At 40.7% G+C, this 22487-nt stretch overlaps 1 protein-coding gene across 1 annotated transcript; it reads left to right on the forward strand.

Moving 5' to 3' along the window:
* The first annotated feature begins 11195 nt into the window (after positions 1-11195).
* LOC149300882 (small ribosomal subunit protein mS23-like) lies at positions 11196-20142 on the forward strand. Its single transcript, XM_089484463.1, has 5 exons — positions 11196-11239; positions 11704-11880; positions 15821-15898; positions 17245-17368; positions 20038-20142. The coding sequence occupies exons 1-5, from the start codon at positions 11196-11198 to the stop codon at positions 20140-20142; spliced, it is 528 nt and encodes a 175-aa protein (XP_089340589.1).
* The last annotated feature ends 2345 nt before the right edge of the window (positions 20143-22487 follow it).

Here is a 22487-nt window from a genome sequence, read left to right on the forward strand (position 1 = left end):
GTGGGTTAATCACCGTTATTCATTTGTTATGAATAGCAGATAAACATATCACAAAAACTTTCACCAGAATTACTATATAAGATTAATTTTAAGACAAGGAGAGGGAGTTAAACAATCAGCTCTCTCTCCCTGATCCAATTACATTTTCACATTTTGTAAACATCTAAATTAGGTGGGATACCCACAATGGATCCACTTAAGGACATTTGTCTTCTTTCTTGGAAACAAAAATAGGCGATAGATAAATTATGTTTTTAAGTATAGGGGAAAGGATATGAAGCCCCTCATCTCAAAATACCTGTTATTTATCCTATTTAGAGAGGTAGATGAGCTGCATCTCTTTGGACTTCTGGGACTTCCATTGCACACCCTCTGTGACGATGAACCTTTTAAAGAAAAATGAATTATACCAGGACCAGATTTTGTTAATAGGGAATTTCAGCTTCAGATATGAGGTAGGTAGGACTGTAGCATGAAAATCAAGGCATCATTTACCAAATATTTTCCTATGTAAATATTTGTCTTCATAAACTACGAGGAAGGCCAGGAAGTATATGTAAAGGGACACTCTAGCCATCATATACACATTATGTATATAATAGCTGTGTGGACTCATTATACAGTAACAGGCAGGAGGTCTGTTCTAGCCCTTGTGCACATGTGGGGAATGTGTAATTTCAATATGAGCCCTTTCCTGCCACTGATTGGCAGTTTCTAGCAGCAAATCAGTGGCAAGAATAGTCAGACCATGGAGGTGTTTCTATTTTTATATGTTTTCATTTTAGAAGAATGCATATTAAATTACTCACAGAACATTCTCTTTTACAGGGGCTATCAAGGACATTACATTGCCCCTTTAAAAGGTAACCAAAGAATCTGAAGACGCGGACAATAAGTATTCCATTTTCAGTCTAAAAAGTAAATACTGAAATCGGGCAAAATTATGTATTAAGCCCAGTTAGTAACAAAAGCCCTCTGGCTTTAGACCACAACTCCGAGAATGCACAATGAGCCACTTGCAATTACAATGTGAAAACTACAGGTTACAACACAACACTGTTGGGTTATTGTTTGGCTTTATTCAGTAAGAGGTGAATGTATAAAATGCATGTTAACAGCTAGTCAAGGTTTTAAATCCTAGGTAATCTGCCTACTAGAGAAATAATGGCCTGTATGCGGCCCAGTTTCAGTTCAGATTAAGTGCGCAGAATACATCACATGACTCTCAGAAGGATGTTTCAAAAAACAATTAAAATATATATTTAATTAAGCTGCTGGGAAAAGATGAAAATGGGTAGTACACATTGTTACACGTCATCCACAAGAGCAAAATGTAGTAGTTAGATATACATATCTTTCAGCATTCTCTTGTATTATCTAGATAAAATTCATTTAACATATTCACAAATTATAAGAATGACAGACTTACCAGAGGGAAATAGACTCTGAGGTTGTGTGGTCTTTGCGAAGGATGAATAAACATCCTGCAATTAACAAAAACAGTATAGATGTGAATCAAGGGATCAGGAAAGAGTATGTCGAAAAGTGTATATTTAATACTAAAAAGCATTAGAGTGAGAAAAGACTGGAGCTAAATCCTAAAACCATATGACAAAAAAAACCCTACCTTGAGAAATCTTTCCAGGTCTAAAGGCTACATAATCAGCCTGATTGCAGATGATGCAGAAAAAAGAAACACGCTACATAGTGTATTATACTAGTATCATTTGTCAGACACAAATATAAAAAATGAAAAAGAAACTATTAAACAGAGATCATAGCACATCTAGAGTAAAATGTATGTTATACTTTACAAATGTTGACTTTCCCTCAGATTTCAAGCCATTGGATGTTCCCTTGTTTGTGTCTTTCTTTTAAAACGTCAAGTTTCACTACATCAGACACTTGTGCCCGATAAATAAGCGGCCTCCACAATGCGCCTGGCTATCATCCATCATCCTTTCAATACTTAGTAGTTAAGTTAAAATGGGGGGGGGGGGGGGTTAGCACTTACCTACATTTAATAGTGTATCATATATTGGATGTTGAGTTTCCACTTTAGATAATTTGCCATTTCAATGAACTCTTGCCAGACCATATCATGGGCTTGAAATGCAATTGTGTTTTTCTTTTTATTATTTAAAAACTCTCATCATACGATGAGATACCACAGTGTAGCATTTGAATTAATAGTGTTAAGCTCTACGGTAATCACAGAAGAACGCCACTTACCGGATTTCGCCTTGAAGAGTTGCGATGCTGGAATGTGTCTGAAGCAGCCATTTGAGGAGATACATTTATTCTGCTCCACGGTGAATTCCAGTTATCGGCACAACGTCCTCGTGAAACACGCGGTTCAAAGGAGTCTGCCATACGGTATCTTTTAAGCCTAGATAACGACAGATCGTCACTCGCTAACCTTTTGCCTCTGTTGGAACCGGGTGAATTCACCAGAGCGTTTACAGTGTCTGATAAGCAGGTTTGAGTAATAGACAATGAGGAAGATTTTTGGTAGGAATCGTCTAGAACAAGCTTCTTGTACACCAATTCAAAGGCAACCGAGGAATCCGTGGAGCTTTTAGCAGCCCTTTGTAGACTAGGCAATGTAGAAAAAGAGTGCCTTCTTCTTAGAGTACTTTGAACTTCATGTTGTTGCTTTACCAGTCTGTTGTGGCTTGGAGAACACAGAACAGCCGATTTAATCTCATGCTGCTTCGGGGGATTTTGGATTAGGCAAGTTTCCGACAAAAGTTTTGCAGGCGATTTAGCAAGAAGACTATTTCTAAGCAATGAAGAGGAAAAACGAGGCAACCTTGCAGACAATTCGTTCTTTTGTCTCCAGCGCTCTGGACTTCTCGTCACACAGGTCTCATTGCACGTGAAAGTCTTGTCAGCATTAAGAATGACAGTTTGGGACAAAACAGGAACTTGTGGCACATATGGCTTGGAAACTTTAAGCATTTGCGTTGTATCTAAACATTCAGAGAAAGGCCTTCTTTCCATACATTCTGTGATGCCAGATGTATGCATATGACTGTTATGCCTAGGACTCCGGTTGCTTGGCTTGCAGTCAATGGCGAACTGGTTTGATCCTTTGTTTGGGTGTGAGGTTAGCATAAGTTTTGATCTCTTCTGTTTACAAAACGCCTGCTTTGCCTTCACGAGATCAAGCCTATGTTTATTAGCACACCAAACATGACGCCTATAATACCGGATTATATTTGTAGCAGCCCTTTCTTTTCTTGGAAAATCGATCAACCTGCTCAGACACTCAATCATATTTGGGTAAAAGTCAGCTAGGCTGATGTTCCCTAGATCAGAGGCATTGGATTCTTCATCATCATCTGCAAATTCATCATCTGTTTCATGTTCCACCTTCGCTATTTTCAATAATGTAGTACCATGTGGCACAATGTCACTATTGTGCCTCCCAATGAATCTTTTAAGTTGCGTGAAGAAAGAGCATTTAGAAGGAGATGAAACAGGATTACTGCGTCCGTTTTCAATATATCTTCGAGAGATATCTTTTTTACAACCTAGAAATGAAAATGTAAAACATCAGGGTGGATTTCTGTGGTCGGCAATATTTCAAGTTGCAGCTGTTTGGTAACTTTCCATGCCGAATTCTCCATTTTTAGATTTATTTTAGGAAGAAAAAAACCCCCAATATATCCATTTAGAATGTAGCAAAAAATGTCTTATATACTGTATTCAGCTGGTTTGATAATAAGGGCAAAAAAACTAATAAGATCTGCAGCCAGCTGATTATATCCAATTAATATTATTACTACCTGGGCCATTCAGTTTGGTCTTCAAAGGAGAGTATTTGACTGAAAATCCTTCACCTGCTTTGCGCTCAATCTAGAAAAAAAATAAAATTATTTAACAAAATCATTAGTCTGGCATGTGTTATCAAAACTGAGGTCAGCCAAAATAAACTATACTTACACAAATCTTTGAAGCAGGTACATGATCATCTGACTCAAGAAGGATGTCAGCATCTGCAACATATGTTTTACCATGTCTTGTATCTGACAGATTCACTAATGGTATAAGACTCTGGGGGGAGAAAGGCATTCATAAATAATGTAAATTCGCTAAGACAGAGGGGAAAAAAAAAAAGGATCTCTGTTCCTAAGTAACTTTGATAAAAGAGAATGGTATTGCCACCCGTGTTTAATGCTTCACAAACCGGTTCCATTATTTTTTATTACATTAAAAGTGAATATGTGACATAGTATGTCTAACAAGTAGAAAACTCACTGCAAAATGTATCACTTAAGGCTTATATATTTACCTTAAACGCCACCAACTGACCCTTATTTTCATCTTTGGAAGGCAGTTCATTAGACTCTTCATCTGCAGAATTGTGGGACAGGTGACAAGGTCAGACAAACATTTAGACTTGCGTATATACGAACAAAGAAAATCATTGTGACAGTTGATCTTACCAGAAATTTCAAATGTTTCATTGAAGATGTCATCTGACACCTAAAACAAACATATTAGATGCCATGTATAATCGGGTGAAAGCAAACAAACAGTTAAATTCCAAAAGCACAGTATTGGGAGCTAGAAAATAACTATGTCTATGTATAATTTTCATAGCTTGGAAAATAGGAAAGAAGTATCCCACCTGGAGTGGACTACAGCTACTAGCCACGCAAAGTAAGATACATTTTTTGTTTTGTTTTTTTAATGAAACCATATTGTTGCCATGCATTGTTTGTGGTATTGATCGTATTTATTAAGAAACTGAAAATGTACCTTAGAATTTCCCAAAGGAAGATCTTGTGTAACATCAAGATTGCATTCACCTTGAACAAGGGGAGGGGAAAAAAAAATATTTTTTTTTTGCGATTGGCAATTGTTTTCAATGAGAACACTGAGGACCTCCTCTAAATACACTGAAAGCACATTTTTAAGGCTGTTTCCTTTAACACCTCAATCTGAAATTACACTAGGGTTGCAATGTAGTTGAGGTTAAATGTACTGTATTTGCTCGATTATAAGACAAGGTTTTTACAGAGCAAGTGGTCTGAAAAATATCCCCTTATATTCGAGTTTGTCTTATACTCAGACCTCAACTTGAGGCTGACTACAATACTAAGATCCAGATCCCCCGCAGCGCTGCAGGGGACCTGGATCCTCCTCTCCGGCACGTCTGTGTGATGCGCGCAGACAACCTCCGGTGCTGCCGGCACTGCCTCTGGGGCTTCTATGACGGAGCGCCCACATCACATGACCTTCTGGTGCTCCACCATAGAAGCACCGCGGGAGTGCCGCAGAGGTTGTCTGCGCGCATCACACAGACCTTCACCAAGTCTAGGGAAGCACTGGTAAGTCGGGGGGGGGGGGGGTTTAAAAGTGGCATATGAGTAGGGCTGCAACTAACGATTATTTTAATAATCGATTAGTTGGCCGATAATTTTTTCGATTAATCGGATTAAAAAATTAAATTTTTTTTCAATTTAAAATAATGTAATAAAAAACGTACAATTTACACTTTCATCTCTTTATCACAATGGCCTCTCTCTATTCACCTTATTTTACTGACATAATAATAAAAGCTACAAGAACCCAAACCTTCTCAAACTAGGTTTTAATACAAAGTTATTAGTAAATATTAATTCATATGTTAACTATTTTTCATATTTAATAAAAACTATGAGAAAAAAGCCTTGTTTCAATTTTTTTTATTTACCAAACTGCCCCCGGTTATGCACATCTGACCCCCAGCTTGCCACTCTGCCCCCATATATGCCTTATACCTCTTATATGCCAGTGATATGCAACTGAGCCCCCTGATATACCTTTTACCCCCAGATATGTTTTATGCCCCCCCTGATATGCCTAATATCGATATGCCTTATACCTCCCATACAGCACTATAACTCACCCATACACCACTCTGGCTCCTCCCCTCCCATACCACTCTGGCTCCTCCCCCTCCCATACACCACTCTGGCTCCTCCCCCTCCCATATACCACTTTGCCCCCTCCCATACTACACTCTGGCTCCTCCCCCTCCCATACACCACTCTGCCTCCTCCCCCTCCCATACATCACTTTGCCTCCTCCCCCCTCCCATACATCACTCTGCCTCCTCCCCCCTCCCATACTCCACTCTGCCTCCTCCCCCCTCCCATACTCCACTCTGCCTCCTGTCAGCCACGGAGGTTCACAAGACACCAGGGAGCCGAGTAGAGAGGCAGAGTGCCGTATGGGAGGGGGAGGAGCCAGAGTGGTGTATGGGAGGGTGGCTCCCATACACCCCTCTGACTCCTCCCCCCTCCCATACACCACTCTGCCTCTCTACCCGGCTCCGTTACTGACAGGCACTTTCACTGCAGCTTCATAGAAGCCTCAGCGTAAGTGAAGGTGAGTAACGGAGGCTGTCTGTGCGCATCAGACCCCCACCGGCTGACAGAGAGGATGATCCTCTGTCAGCCGGTGGGGGTCTAAACGATGCGCACAGACAGCCTCCGTTACTGCCCTTCACTTACGTTGAGGCTTCTATGAAGAGAGTAACGGAGCCGGGTAGAGAGGCAGAGTGATGTATGGGAGGGGGGAGGAGGCAGATGGGAGGGGGAGAGAGACGGAAGTGAGAGACCGGCCGACAGTGAGGGGAATCCAGATCCCCTGCAGCGTTGCGGGGGATCTGGATTCTAGTGTTATAATCCGATCTCTGTTTGAGGTCGGATTATAATTTTTATAATCAATAAAAATCGATTCGATTAATCGATAATGAAAATCGTTGACAACGATTTTCATTATCGATTATCGATTTTATCGATTAGTTGTTTCAGCCCTACATATGAGGGTATATTGGTTCTGGAGGCAGAGTGGCATATAGGGGGTTTAAAGGCATATCAGGGAGGCAGAGTGGCATATGGGCGATCTGGGGGGCATAATGGCAAATAGGGGGGTATATTCTGGGGGCAGATGTGCATAACTGGGGGGGTTGGCAAATAAAATGAAATAAAACCTTTTTTTTTCTCTCTCAATCATAGTTTTTATTAAATGTGGAAAAATAGTTTACATGTGAATTAATATTTACTGGTAAAACTTTTTCCTTATATCCAGGCTCCCCCCCAAATTAATATGCGAATTGGGGGGGTCATCTTATAATCGAGTCATCTTATAATTGAGCAAATAAGGTAATTACGCCGTAAAAGCTAACAAATTTCCTCAGCTCTAAGAAGTCTCAACTGTTATTTTTACTGCTACCTGAATGTTGTGAGGTATACGATGTCTAAGCCTTGTAAACCAGTTATTTTTACTAAATCTTCCATTATCCCTCAAAACGGAAATACTAAAGCCACTTACCATATACAATGCTGCCTCCACTGTTTGCGTTTTTGCTCTCTCTAAGTACTTGTATCTAAGACATGCAAATACAGAAAACACAATTTTGAATTTGAAGCTAAAACCTATATATCTATTTCTATACACCTATTGTCCAAAAAAAAAAAAAAAAAAAGCCTCAAGCAGATTGAGTGAGGCTCTCTTCTCATCCCATCCCCTTCAGGCTGTCCCCACTGCTGCGGGATTATGCACACTCTGCCTCAGCCCAGGCATTTATAGCCTTTAATTCCTACCATTTGATTTTTGCACCCAGATTAGTTACGCATTTATAGAAATATGCCTATTTTCCGGTTAACTATGCCTTATCAGACATTAAGCAAGAATGGAATCACCCAGAAAATAGACTCAATCTATCCAGACGTCTCTTCCCATTTGATCAAGAGCTGACTCAGCTTCGGTATCCAGAGTGGTGAAGGTTTGACTATCTCAGATTGAAGTAGATATAGCTTATAAACCCAAGGGAAGAACTTTTGAAGACTATCGCTGCTGTGACATTAGCAGTAGACTTTCTGCACAATGCCCCCTTTGAATCCACCCGTATGGCTGCTACAGCTTCCACTTTTCCGCTCATTGTCAGCTTCTTCCTCAGAAGCATGCCACTATTGTTGCAGTCGATCTTCAAGGCTTAAGCCAAATCAAGTTGGAAGTACTCCAATTTCCAACTGTCCCATCAAACTACCTTCCTGGGTCTGCTCTTAAACTCTTCAGGGAAAGTCTTTCTTCACATCAAGATAGAGTGCCTTCTTTTCCTGACAAATCAGGTTCTTTCTTCAAGAAGAAGACCCCTAAGGACATATACTTCCCTCATAGGTAAAATGGCGGCTGCAAGATACGCAGTATCCTGGGCCTTAATCGAAAAAAAGTAATTGGTCTACTAATCGATTATGAAAATATTTGTTTGTTGCAGCCCTAGTACAACTGCACACCTATGTCAGGACATCCCTCAGCTGGTGGCTTCAGTGCAACTTGCTCTAAGCAGGCAAACTGTGGAGAAAGCTCTACACCATTGGCTGATGTATCTAACTGGCAAGAAAGTCCTAATACAATTCGACAGCGGTGGCCTATATCAACAAGCACGGCGGTATTGTGCGTCGCAAGGGATCAACAGGGAAAAAGGTTCTACGTCTTGCTAATGTTGTAAAACAGCCAATTATTGACTATTCTAGGTACATAAATTCTGCTAATCAAGCCAAAGCTTAGGGGACATTTTTGACTTCAGTAAAAATACCATTTTAATAAATACCTTAGCTGCTGAATGTCTTCTGGGTTTCTTCTTTTTTTCAAATTTACAACGGCCATTAAACATTTCAACCCCTATATAATAAATATGTTATTATTTAAATTAACTAAAGACAACAAAAATATCAGAAAGGCATTCAAAACATGCATGTGTAGAAACAATGAAGAACATGAGATACTAAGTTGCAAAATACAACAAGGCTCATTAACTTAACATACAAATCCCACTACGTTTTCAAACTAATGTAATATTTATAGCAATATTACTGACAAAATTACCACATTAGGCATAACGCATACTTGCACCCTTACCATTTATAGTGACAGCCGTCATTTCTTCTATATTCAGAATGAGGTCATTCTCAAAGGGCTTGTTGTACTGTATTTACAGAAACACAATAAAATGAATAGGTAAAATACACCATTTCCTTAGCGAACTAAAAAAATTTAAACAGGAATTCCGTTTCACAACACAGACTGTTGTAGAAACTTTTTTACTGCTTGTTCCAATATAAAAACATGAATGTTGCAATTTAGTTCAGATTTTAACGTTCTTTATTTTTTTTAAAGGTTTAATAATTCCGGAATGAATTTCCGGAACGGTCCCAATATCTTATGTTCTGCAAAACAAGGATATGGTGAACAGCGAAGACTCACCTTTTCAAATATCTTCCTCATCTTCTCTTGAAATATCTTCTCGTTTCGGTCCAATGCAGTTATAAGATCTACATGTGGTTCCGGGGCTGAATTCATATCATAAACCTAGTATGGAATGGAAATTGGGAAGACAATAACAACAATGTCATTTTTAGGGGAGCGGGCTCCTCTACTAAGATTATTCCAAATCAAGGCTAAAAGCATAAATATGTGGTGACCTTCCATAGTGAAAATGCTCATCCAGTTAATGTTGCTGTTCCACTTATTCTGCAGAATGTAACATAATGTAGCTAAAGGCAGCATTAACACCACCATTTCCTAGTGGAAATAAATAAGTGTTAATGACTTAAAATCAAGCACTGATAGCCTTCTGTGTTGCTTTGTGTGATTAAACCTGCAGAGAAAAAAAAATTAACTAAGGTTTATTTCCTTAATATATTTAAATATGTCAGTGCTTGGACCACTTCACGCACACACCTTATAAATCAGTAATCCTTCGAGTCCTCGTGAAACTTACTATTTCACGAGGACATGTTTCCGTATGTCATCTTATGTTACGTACTAATTGTTATGTCCTGTCTACCCTAAGTACAGCTCCGCGATATCTGCTGGCGCTATATAAAACAATAAGTCATAATCGTGCAGTGAATTGAACAGTTTATTCAAAGCCCATACAGGATCCGAACAGTGGGAACTAAACAACGGATCCTGTACGGGGTTTGAATACACCGTTCAATCCAGTACACGATTATCACGCATTTTCACGAGGACTAAAAGAGTGCCTGTTTTGTTTACTTCTGGGACTATATCTCAAGTGTCTTACTGGAGCGCCCTGGACGGAGCACCATCAGCCTCCAGTTAGCCCACAGGGTGAGCCTGTTCCTTCCATCGGTAGCGGCAGCCCAGTAGTATATATCTTCTATGTGATATAATTGATCTCCATGACCAAAAGCACTATTACTATTTCAGTGCTGTTTCCAAATGATGCAGATCTGCTATTGATTTATATAATATCATATTCCCTACCGCTCTACAATGGGTAAACAGGAAATACCAAGTAGTGCATCATATAACATGGTCTTATAGAAACAATAGGCCCTGCCAAAGCAAGCTTAGAACCTTACAATTATCATTGATGGCAGACAATTGCCAAACGTCTTAGACCGGGACAACAATGAAATTACTCAACCCTCCCGCCACTTTGTGCTGGTAAATGGCACTTTTCGTCCCAATCCGGTGCCGATAATAGTTACTGACAACCCAGCAAGTCCTGGGAAGGAACGGCCGATATAAGAAGCCTAACACCCGCATGAGGGCGGATCAGGTACTACAAAAGTAACGAGGAATAATGTTTGGCATGGCACGTAGCCACCCTCCACGCGGGGAATATAACGATTACCTTATTTGATTCTTGGGAACCTGTTTCCCGCTTGCGCTTTGCCATGACTGCCACTACCATCACAACCAAGTCTCGGTAATTCGAAAACAACGTTTCAAACCGCTTTCTATTGCTATTGGACAGAAGGAAGAACGCATTGATGATGTCACCTGAAAAGACGTAACTGCGGTTACGCGCTCGTACTAAGAGTCTGCCTGAAGGGCGCTCCGTTGTTCGACGTTCGATTATGGTTGGGCTCGCGTTAGTTCGCCATGTTTTGTTCTGGCGCTGCGGGATATTCTCAATCTCTTGGTGTAATCCGAGATGGCATTATTCGGGTGCCGTGATTTTATTTCAGTGCTTTAGACAGCATAACAACTATATAGCTGCGTCAGGTATGGTGAAAACATGCGTATATTGACACGTTTTGGAAAAATAACTTGCTTCTGCCCTATTGAAAAATGGCTGCGGGTTACAGTCTGGGAGTTGTGTGTAAAATACATGCGCGTGTGGGGGATAGGGCTTCCAGGACAGGGTGTTCTGTAGCTGTAATATGGCTGGGAGCAGGTTGGAGAAATTGGGGACTGTCTTCACCAGGTAATCCTGTTGCTTAAAACCCCCACTCATGTAGCAGTCTTTGGTGGCTTGTTTTACTCTAGTTTTATATCTATTCAGATTAATTTGTAACCAGTTTAGTAAAGTCATTGAGTTCTGGGCTGTTACATCTAAGCCTCTGACCCTCTAGCTTTAGACCATGTCCTCTAACATTGTGCCTCCTTTTAAATAAGCTTGCCTCCTGTACTTTGTTAAATGCCTTTAAGTTTCTATTGCATCCACCCTCTCTCCTTTCCTCCAAGCTATACATATTAAGACCCTTTAACCTTTGCTCTCAATTCCTGCCCTGCAAACAACTTACCATTTTTGTAGCTCTCCTCTAAACTCTGTCCAGTGTGTCGATATACTTCTGGAGAAGGCTTTTTCCGTTGATTCCTTTTTTTTGGATGCTCGTGCCATTTATCTCTTTAATAATCACACTACCCTCACCCTTGTCCTTCCCATAGAGTACGAGATCTGCTGCGTGCAGGCGTAATCAAACCAAATGAGAAACCCGTGTGGTTTGATGTGTATGCTGCTTTTCCACCAAAAAGAGAACCATTGTATGAAAAGCCACCAAAGCGAATGCGACACCCTCCCGACAATGTGCCTGTCATTCTCTACCAGGAGGATGTAATTCGAGCGTGAGTGAACTCCTTTCTTGATTCAACTTGTTTGCATAATGTCATTTTCTTATGTCCCCATATTTAAGGATTTACTTAATAAACTGTACGTTTGCATTAGAGTTGAATGTTTTCAACTCACTGACTCGTGTATTATGACTAGGAATCCCCATTGAGCTGCTTCTGCCAGAAGGACCAGTCAGGATTGCGTAATGTATTGTTAATGTGGGGTGATCCCCACCCATATGGTCCATTTTAGGGCTGCAACAACTAATTGATAAAATCGATAATAACCGATAATGAAAATCGTTGACAACGATTTTCATTATTGATTAATCGAATCAATTTTTTCGATTTATTAAAAAGAGGCAAATGCTCTGAAAAACTCCTCTCCTTATATAATCCGACCTCAAACAGAGATCGGGTTATAACACTAGAATCCAGATCCCCCGCAACGCTGCAGGGGACCTGGATTCCCCTCACCGTCAGCCGGTGGGTGTCCGTGCGATGCGCACAGATAACTTCCGTCTCTCCCCTCCACTTCTGCTGGGGCTTCTACGATGCAGCGCCAGCATCACATGATGTAGAAGCCCCAGCGGAAGTGAAGTGGAGTAACGGAGGCTGTCTGTGGACATCGTGCAGACCCCCACCGGCTGACAGAGAATTGAGGTCTCCTGCAGAGACTCTGCCTCTCTACCCGACTCCCTGGTGTCTTGTAAACCTCCGTTGCTGACAGGAGGCAGAGTGGTGTATGGGTGAGTTATAGTGGTGTATGGGGGTATAATGAATTTCAGGGTAGCAGAGTGGTGTATGGGGGTGTAATGAATTTCAGAGTGGCATATCTGGAGGAGGCAGGGTGGTGAATCAGGGAGTATAATGAATTTCAGGGTGGTACAGGGCATTTATGGGGGCAGAGTGGCATATCAGGGGGCACAGTGGCATATAGGGGGTATAGGGCATATTAGGGGGGCATAAGACATATCAGGGGGCTCAGTTGCATATCACTGGCATATAAGGAGTATAAGGCATATCGGGGGCACAGTGGCATATCAGGGGGCACAGTGAAATCTCTGGCATATAGGAGCTATAAGGCATCTCTGGGGGCAGAGTGGCAAGCTGGGGGTCAGATGTGCATAACTGGGGGCAGTTTGGTAAATTAAAAGAAAATAAATGGCCTTTTTCTCAGTTTTTATTAAATATGAAAAATAGTTAACATATGAATTAATATTTACTAATAACTTTGTATTAAAACCAAGTTTGAGAAACACTGTGTTTTATTATGTCAGTAAAATAAGGTGAATAGAGAAATGCCATTGTGATAGAGATGAAGGTGTAAATTGTAAGTTTTTTTTTATTACATTATTTTAAATTAAAAAAATTGCATTTTTTTTTTATTAATCGAAAAAATAATCGGCCAACTAATCGATTATTAAAATAATCGTTCGTTGCAGCCCTAGTCCATTTGTTAATATTATAGAAACCACCACAAAAGAGTGGTACCAAAACAGCTTGAAATTGGCTTTTTACTACTCTAAATGTACCCTCCTGCTGAAAATTGTGAAAATAGAGGTTCAGGAGGCTAGGGGGTTTCTAGGTTTGATGTAACGGAACAGCCTTATAATAAATGATTTGCCTGATACACAAGAAGGTGTTCACTTATTGGTCTTGGAAATCTTTCTGTTATTGTACAGAATGCATAGTTGCATCTGAATACAACAAAAGGTTCAATTAAACTACAGGAGAAAACACATTGAGCTAAATTTGAGGTTAAACAATGATCTTACCTACATATTTTCTATCCAGACTGATGTTACTAGTATATATATCTAAATCTCTCTGTTTAAGTTATGTTTGGGGTGGGGGGAGATTTGAAGCCCACTTATCATATCCTCCATATGCATTTCAAATACACAGTGATTTATAAAAGTATTTGGCCCTTCCTTCTAATTTTGTTTTTGACACATTTAAATGTTTCAGATCATTCAAGTAATATAAGACATACAATGTGTTTAAACATAAAAGGCAGCTTTTAAATGATCGTTTTGCTTATTGAAGGTAATCAAAACCTATATCGCTCATTTAAAAAATGAATTGCCCCCTAAATATAACTGGTTGTGCCAACCTTTGTGGCAACAACAGCAATCAAACGTTTGCAGTAACTGGCAATGAGTCTTTTACATCACCGTGGAGGAATTTGGCCGACTCTTTCTTAATTCACGTTGGAGGGTTTTCTAGGTCATGCCACAACATCTGAATCAGGATTCCAACACCTTTATTTTGTTTCTTTTGAGCCATTCAGAGGTGGTCTTCCTTTGTGTGCATCAGATCATTGTCCTGCTGCATAACCCAACTGTGCTTGAGCTTTAGGTCACAAATTGATGGCTGGATATTCTCCTTCAGAATTTTCTGATAGAGAGCAGAATTCATGGATCCACCAATTATAGCGGGACCCATGTCTTCCAAAATGTGCTTTTGATTCCTCAGTTTACAGGATATTTTCCGCAAATTCTTGGTGGACATAAAGATGTTTTGATATATGTGGGTCTTTTTTTTGTTGTTGTCTTTGACGGCAGTGGTTTTTGCCTTGCAACTATCTCATGGATGACACTTTTGCGCACAGCCTTTCTTATGGTGGAAGCATTAACTGAGGCAAGCGAGGTCTCCGGTTCTTCACATATTCCTTTTGTTAGGCTGACCTCTCCTGGAAAGGTTCACCACTGTCCCAAGATTCCACTTGTAGATCTCACCAGGATTCTAGGAGTCTTAGAGCCTTAGAAATGGCTTTGTAGCCCATTCTAGACTGATTAATGTCAATTACTTTTTCTCATCTGTTCTTGAACTTCATTACATGTGCTGCTTTTTTTTTTTTTGAGGAGACTTTTTAATCTACTTCACTTTGCAAGATGCTTTCTATTTAATTGATGTTTAGATTCATCAGGGCTGGTAGTATTCATGCCTGGGTGTGTCTAGTGAAAATATACTAGACTTGTGCATTCGTCTTCGGGCGAACATGAAAACGAACACGAAGAGTGCCTTTTCGTGTTCGTTCTGAAGACATGAAGAAGAGAAGACAGCGGCGGTAAAACGTAGACGAAGACCAAGACACACACGAAGAATCTTCATGATCGTCTTCGTCTACTAATCTCCCCGGTCCCTTCCCCATCTACCCTACCTTATCTTCGCAGCATCGCGGGATTGACGGAAGCGGAAATCTGTAGGTTCGCATCAGGGGTTACAGGGCAGTGCGAGTGAGCCTATTGGTCGCCTACAGGGACCTCCTCTGGCATCAACCAATTGGTTGATGCCAGAGGAAGGCCCTGCAGATGACCAATAGGCTCACTCGCATGGCCTTTTTATAACTCCTGACAGCGAACCTACGGATTTCTGCTCCCGTTAACACCTGTGATGCTGCGTTAAATGGGAGCGGAAATCCATAGGTTAAAGGGCCGTGCAAGCGACCAAGGGTGCAACAAGTGATGGCATCAGGATTTTAAAAGTCTGTATGAGCGACTCTAGAGAAGACAGGAAGGGGCGAATATTTGCTGGAATACGAAGATCTTTTTTTTTTTTCTTTTTTTCGAACACGAAGAGCCCCCTGGTGCCCAAGTCTAAAATATACCAAATTGTCAAATACATTTAGTTAATTTGTTGTGGGCAATTACTTTTTCACATAGGACCAGGTAGGTTTGCAAATATTATGTTTTTTACCCTTTACATGGAATTATCATTTCAAAATTGTATTTTGTGTTTACTCGGGTTATCTTTGCCTAATATTAGAATTAGTTTTAATGATCTGAAAGTGTGATAAATATGCAAAAATCAGGAAAGGACAAATACTGCACTGTATTTTATGGTTTATCTTTTAGCCAAATTAGCTTTTTGTTCACACCTATAAATATAAATTATGCATTTCAGTTGCAGAAAAAATATAATATTTTTTTTAAAAATTATTTCTCCTCAGTAAATTCTATGAGGCCTATGGCAATGGCCCCAAGATGTTTGAATTGTCGCGAACAAATTTCAAATCAACATGCCAGAGGTAAGATTCTGAGATTTTAAATACATCTAGGAATAAATAAAATGAAAATATTTTTGTTTAAAATTTCTTATTAGCTTTGTGGATCACACAGCTTTTTTCCTACAAGACTGTGGGAAAATGTGTGGAGAAATGTGTAAATACAAGTGAAGAATTGATATGCATGTAAAAAAAATAAAAATCTAATACATCCTGCTTATAGAGTTCATTTACTGTGTATATTGCAATAAGTATTTGCCTGCAACCAAGAGAACCTATTTGAAATTATATGCCGTATTTGCTTGATTATAAGACGGCCCTATAGGAAAAAAGTTTTACCAGTAAATATACATTCACATGCAAACTATTTTTTCATTTATAATAACTATGAAAAAAAAGCACTTCTTGTTTTTATTTCCTTTTATTTGCCAACCTGCCTCCCAGCTATGCACATATGCCCCCTGGCTTGCCATTCTGCCCCAGGTACGACTTATACCCCCCTATATGCCATGTATATGTGTGTAGACAACCTCTGCTGCTGCCCAGCACTTCCGCTGGGGCTTCTATGACTGGGCACCGGAAGGTCATTTCATGCCCGCGAGCTCCGTCAAAGAAGCCCCAGGGAAAGTTCTGGGCAGCAGCAGAGGTTGTCTGCATGCATCGCACAGACGTTCACCGGCTGCCGTATAGTCTGACGAGGGGTATTTTTCAGCGCAAGTAGGGTAGTATACTTTCCCGATTTCCCCCCCCCCCCCCCCCCCCAAGTGTGCATCATAAAGGATGCATTGCCCTTAACAAATATAGATACTTTTAATGCCAAGCCTGGGGTCAAATGTGCATATCTGGAGGGCAGGTTAGCAAATAAAAACAAGAAATTTTTCTCAATCCATAGTGTTTATTAAATATGAGAAAATAGTTTACATGTGAATTAATATTTACTAGTAAAACTTTTTTAGGTATTAAAACCTAGTTTGAGAAAATATTGTGTTTTGGCTTTTGTTCCTTGTAGCTTTTTATTATTATGCCAGTAAAATAAGAAGGCAATTAGATAAATTCAATTGTGATAGAGATGAAGGTGTTGTGTGCACAGAGTACAGCGACACATGTTAATGTAAATTTTAAGTTTTGTATTCTGTTTGTCTTTAACACCCAGTTTGTTCATGTAATTATTTTTAAAAAACGAAAAATGTGCATTTTTTTTAATCCGATTAATTAGAAAAATCGATTATGAAAATGTATTTATTATGTTGTAATATGAAGTTGTTCATAAATGGAGGCAAATGTAAATATCCTGCGTTAACCTTGGGAAGTCTACTCAGCAGTCCATGCAACCTACCATGTGTTACAGTATGCTTTGAATTTAATTGTAGGTTTGTAGATAAATACAACGAACTTCAGAAGCTAGGTGAACAAGATGAAGACAAGCTGTTTGAGGAGGCAGGGAAAGCACTGTTGGCTGAAGGCATCATTTTAAGAAGAAAAGGAGTTCCTATGGTAAGAAGGCATAATAAAGTTTTTATAAAAATCCTCTAAACCAGACCTGGGCAAAGCACGGCCCGCGGGCCACATCCGGCCCGCTGAATAGCTCGGACCGGCCCGCAAAGAGTGTCCTGGTGACTCACCAATGAGTCCGGTGTCCCCCCCCGCCCCGGTCACTTACCTTAAACTCCTGTGTTGGAAGCGTTTGTCTTGGGTGCCGGCGCTTTACGCTGGGCGCCGGCATATGACGTCAGACGCCGGCGATCAGCAGTGAAGCGCCGGCACCCGAGACAAACGCCTCACGCTTCCAACACAGGAGTTTAAGGTAAGTGACCGGGGCGGGGGGGGAGATCCTGAGAAGGGGGGGTTAGGGAGTTAGAGGGGAGATACTGAGAAGGGGGGGTTAGGGAGTTAGAGGGGAGATGCTGAGAAGGGGGGTTAGGGAGGGAGGTCTTACTGTGTGTGTGTGTCTTACTGTGTTTGTGTGTGTGTGTCTTACTGTGTGTGTGTGTATCTTACTGTGTGTGTGTGTATCTTACTGTGTCTGTGTGTGTCTCACTGTGTCTGTGTGTGTCTTACTGTGTCTGTGTGTGTCTCACTGTGTCTGTGTGTGTCTCACTGTGTCTGTGTGTGTCTTACTGTGTCTGTGTGTGTCTTACTGTGTCTGTGTGTGTCTTACTGTGTCTGTGTGTGTCTTACTGTGTCTGTGTGTGTCTCACTGTGTCTGTGTGTATCTCACTGTGTCTGTGTGTGTCTTACTGTGTCTGTGTGTGTCTTACTGTGTCTGTGTGTGTCTTACTGCGTGTGTCTTACTGTGTTCATAGCTTATTCAGTTATTGTAATAAATATTTTAGCCCATTTTTTAGCTCAAAATATTTTTTCCTTTTTTTTCTCCTCTAAAATCTAGGTGCGTCTTATCAGCAGGTGCGTCTTATAGAGCGAAAAATACGGTATGCACTCCGAAGCCTTGTTCATTTTGTTCACTTCTGTGCTGTGCTAATAGTTATTCAGGCCTTACTTATTCAAGCACCTCTACCAATGACGTAGGCTTGAATAACTTTATTAAACAGCACATAAGTTAACAAAATGGACAAGGCTTCGGAGTTTGTAGTTTGTAGAGGTCTGGCCCTCTAAAACCATTCCAATTTCTCATGTGGCCCCATGGGAAAATTAATTGCCCACCCCTGCTCTAAACTGATGGTGGAGGCTATTTTTATATATGTTTTCCAAAATCATATATCATCTTTACTACACTGGTGATAGATCTTCACGCTATGTAAGGTTGCATACTTTTCCAAGTATTTGTGCTTGGCTGTTGTTTGCCATTCGCTCATACTGTTCCTAAATCCAAACCAGAAATAATTATTTCATCATGTGAAACTTTTGCCTCATTTAAACTTTCTGCTGGAGACACTTGTCATTTTATATACAAGCAGTCACTTACGTTTTTGCCATAAAGACTGGGAAGGCTTATTAAATGTTTGTTATTACACCTTCAAAGATAATAATAAATTGACAGATCTGGGGAGGTTGATTTGCTTGCCATGTAAGTGCAATTATTGTTTGCTCTATGCTTAAGAGCAACTTTAAATACACATCACCTATGGTATGCAATTTAATATGTTTTAATTGATGTATTTTTGGATTTGAAAATATATCGGGGGGGGGGGGGGGATTCATCAGATTCACCAACAGTGACTTTTATGACATCACCATCTACATTAATATGTAGTTGGTCCCCCCCCTTTGCAGCTATAACATCTCTACTCTTCCAGGAACAATTTTTTGGAGTGTTTCTGTGAGAATATTTGCCCAGGTCAGGCACCGATGTTGCATGAGCCTGGTTAGCAATCTCTGTTTAGTTTCATCCCAAAGTCATGATGGAATAGAAAAGGGCATTCCCCAAGCTGTTCCTACAAAGTTGGGAGCATAGCCCAAAATGTCTTGGTATGGTCCCTTCAGCAAGGTCCATAAATACATGTGTGGAAGAGCTTGACTGGGTCGCTCAGAGCCCTGACCTCCGCCCCATCAAAAAACTTTGGGAGCCAGGCCTTTTCGTCCAACATCAGTACCTGACCTCAAAAATGCTCTACTGGATGAATGGGCAAAAATTCCCCCAGAAATACTCCAAAATCTTGTGGTAAGCCTTCCCAGAAAAGTGGAAGCTGTTATAGCTACAAAGAAGGTACAAAACTACATATTAATGTCTATGTATTTAGAGTGCAATGTCATCAAAGTCCCTGAAGGTATAATGGTCAGGTATTTCTATTCATTTTGTCCATATAGTGCATCTCCTGAGCTGTAGTGCATGTGTGCAAGTTACTCACTGCCAGTCATCTCAGGCTGTGGCTTGTGCATGAGTTCCATGGTTCTAGTGAGACACCTGCGCGCATGTGCAGGAAGTGCTTTCCGTTGGTTTCAGTGGAGGTCCTTTCCACATAATGATTGGCTACTTCATGCAGGGAAAACTGTGGCAAAATGCAGACTGTGGAGGTAACCTACCAATGCAGCTTTGTAGTTGCAACTTTTTTCAGCAGGTACCTTTTTATTTGTACAAATATGCATTTATATCAAGTGCTGTAATATGCATTATCTGTTGTATGGTCCTTTCCTACAAAGATGTGTTTATTTGCCTCCTAACAAAAAAAAAAAAGTCCTCTAATTGAGCTGCTACTGTTTTCTAGGTAACACATCAACAATCGCTAACAACTGGCATTCAGGATCCAGTACCTGATATGAACCTCAAAAATATGTCAAAAGAGACTGGCAAACAGTCCACCACTTCCTAGCTTGATCGTTGCTAACTGAATGTCTTTACTTTTCTGTATATGTTTTTTTTTTTCTAAATTAACTAATAAAGAATCCTAAAACATTTAGTCGGTTGACTTTATTTATTTATTATATTCACTATATTGTTTAGCATATCAGGTGTGTTATGTGGAGAGGAAATCTTTATCCCCTTGCCTTTTATGCATTATGATGGGTCAAACTTGTAGAGTTCCTCCAGGCAGTTGGTTAGACCATTCTCAATGCATATGGATGCCATTCCTTCCATGACTGAAACCAAAAATAAGGGCTGCTTCCCCCTCTCTATTGAATAAATTCCAAATCTATTGTCTCTGTTAAAATAAACAGGGAGTTGCTAGGGCATTTTACAGGAGCTTGGCTGGCCCTGTATGATATATAGTTAAGGCGATGAAGTTTCATCAAATTCAAATGACACCACTCATATTAGTCGGTGCTAGATAGTAGGTGCATCTTCAATGCCACTGTCATAAGTAAATCTAAACTAAGCAGCAGCCAGTATACCAACACTTGTGGCTGACCCACAACACAAGGATGAGCTTGTGGAGGTTGACCAATATCTTCTGTGGGGGTCCACTGTGAGCAGATTGGCACAATGTCATGTCTATTAAACACAAGATTAACTTGAAACAATTGAATGTGGAAGGTGCAGAAATATTAAACAGTGTTTTGAATAATAATAAAAACAATGCCGGACTGGAATGTTTCCCAAACATTTTCACTTAACCGTCACTATTATATTACTCTCTCTCTCTCTCTCTCTGGAACATTAAAGAAAAGAGTTCTTTTCAGTTAACAAAAATTATACCACATTGATGCAGCAGTTAACATTAACAAGCTTAAATAACGAGTTTAATTCATGGTTACTACTACTACTCAGTGTCACAAATTGAGAGCTGACACAGGATTTAAATAAAAAAAAAAACAACTGATAAAACTTGATTTTTTTTGTTTTAATACAAATATTTTTATATTCCTGTCTCTCCCCTACATCTCCTCACTCATCTCTAAATACACTCCTAACCGGTCTCTCCGCTCGTCCAATGATCTATCCCAGGGGTCCTCAAACTTTTTAAACAGGGGGCCAGTTCACGGTCCCTCAGACCGTTGGAGGGCCGGACTATAGTTAAAAAAAAAACAAACAAAAAAAACTATGAACAAATACCTATGCACACTGCATATATCTTATTTTGAAGTGAAGAAACAAAACGGGAATAAATACAATATTTAAAATGAAGAACAAGTAAAGTTAAATCAACAAATGTACCCTCTCCCCCATACCCACTATATGTCCTCTCCCCCCCTACCCACTATATGTCCTCTCCCCCCTTACCCACTATATATACTCTCCCCCCTTACCCATTATATATACTCTCCCCCCCTTACCCACTATATACCCTCTCCCCCTACCCACTATATACCCTCTCCCCCTAGCCATTATATACCCTCTCCCCCCTACCCACTATATACCCCCCCCCCCTCACCTTGAAGTCCAGCGACGGGAGCATGATGCTTCTTTCTTCCTGCACCGCCCGCTGCTTCACTGCTGAGCGCCGTAATATGACGTCATATTTCGGCGCCCAGCAGTGAAGCAGCGGGCACCAGCGAGCGGCTTTTAAAGGCTGTCTTCTTTTTTTTGATGCGGGGGAGAACGAGGGGCGCCGAGCGGTTGCTAGGCGCCCCTCTCTCTCTTCTCCACATCAGTGTTTAAAAGCCGCTTGCTGGTGCCGGCTGTTTCACTGCTGAGTGCCGCAATATGCCGGCATATTGCGGCGCTCGGTTGCCATGGGTGCACGCATGGGACGTCAGTGACATCGCTGCGTGTGCCTGCTCCCGGCGGTCCCCGCGTTTTTAAAGTAAACGCGTGCCGCAGGGACTTCACAGAGGCATCCTTGTGTTCCGAAAGCATCTTTCGGAACACATGGATGTCCTGAGGCAAAAACACCCGGCGGGCCGTAGTTTGAGGACCCCTGATCTATTCTCTCCTCTGATTTTTAGCTCTCATGCACACTTACAAGATTTCTCAAGGACTGCCCCTATCCTCTGGAATGCCCTCCCCCAACCTATCCATCTTTCTCTGTGCCTTTTATTCCTTCAATAAAAATCCCCCAAGACCCACTTCTTTAAGGATGCTTACAACATAGCACATAACCCCCCCCCCCCCCCATATTCCTTTAGCTTTCCTAGTCCCTCTCCTTCAATAGTTTTACTAGTGTGGCTGGTTGATCCCTAACAACGGCACTTTTACTTATTGTGTCATGCACCCTAAATCCCTCTAGTTTGTAAGCTCGTTTGATCAGGACCCTCCTCACCTGTTGTCTCTTAGTCA

This window comes from Sceloporus occidentalis, unplaced genomic scaffold, assembly GCF_023333645.1.
Source record: "Sceloporus occidentalis isolate IW3139 unplaced genomic scaffold, rSceOcc1.0.p SCAF_22, whole genome shotgun sequence".
In the NCBI taxonomy this organism is placed as follows: Eukaryota; Metazoa; Chordata; class Lepidosauria; order Squamata; family Phrynosomatidae; genus Sceloporus; species Sceloporus occidentalis.

Bases quoted from the DNA above. Each gene is read 5' to 3' on its own strand.
- LOC149300882 (XM_089484463.1), top strand. From the start codon at position 11,196: ATGGCTGGGAGCAGGTTGGAGAAATTGGGGACTGTCTTCACCAG. The intron at 11,240-11,703 runs GTAATCCTGTTG...TCCTTCCCATAG, and splicing joins TTGGGGACTGTCTTCACCAG to AGTACGAGATCTGCTGCGTG. The intron at 15,899-17,244 runs GTAAGATTCTGA...ATTTAATTGTAG, and splicing joins TTCAAATCAACATGCCAGAG to GTTTGTAGATAAATACAACG.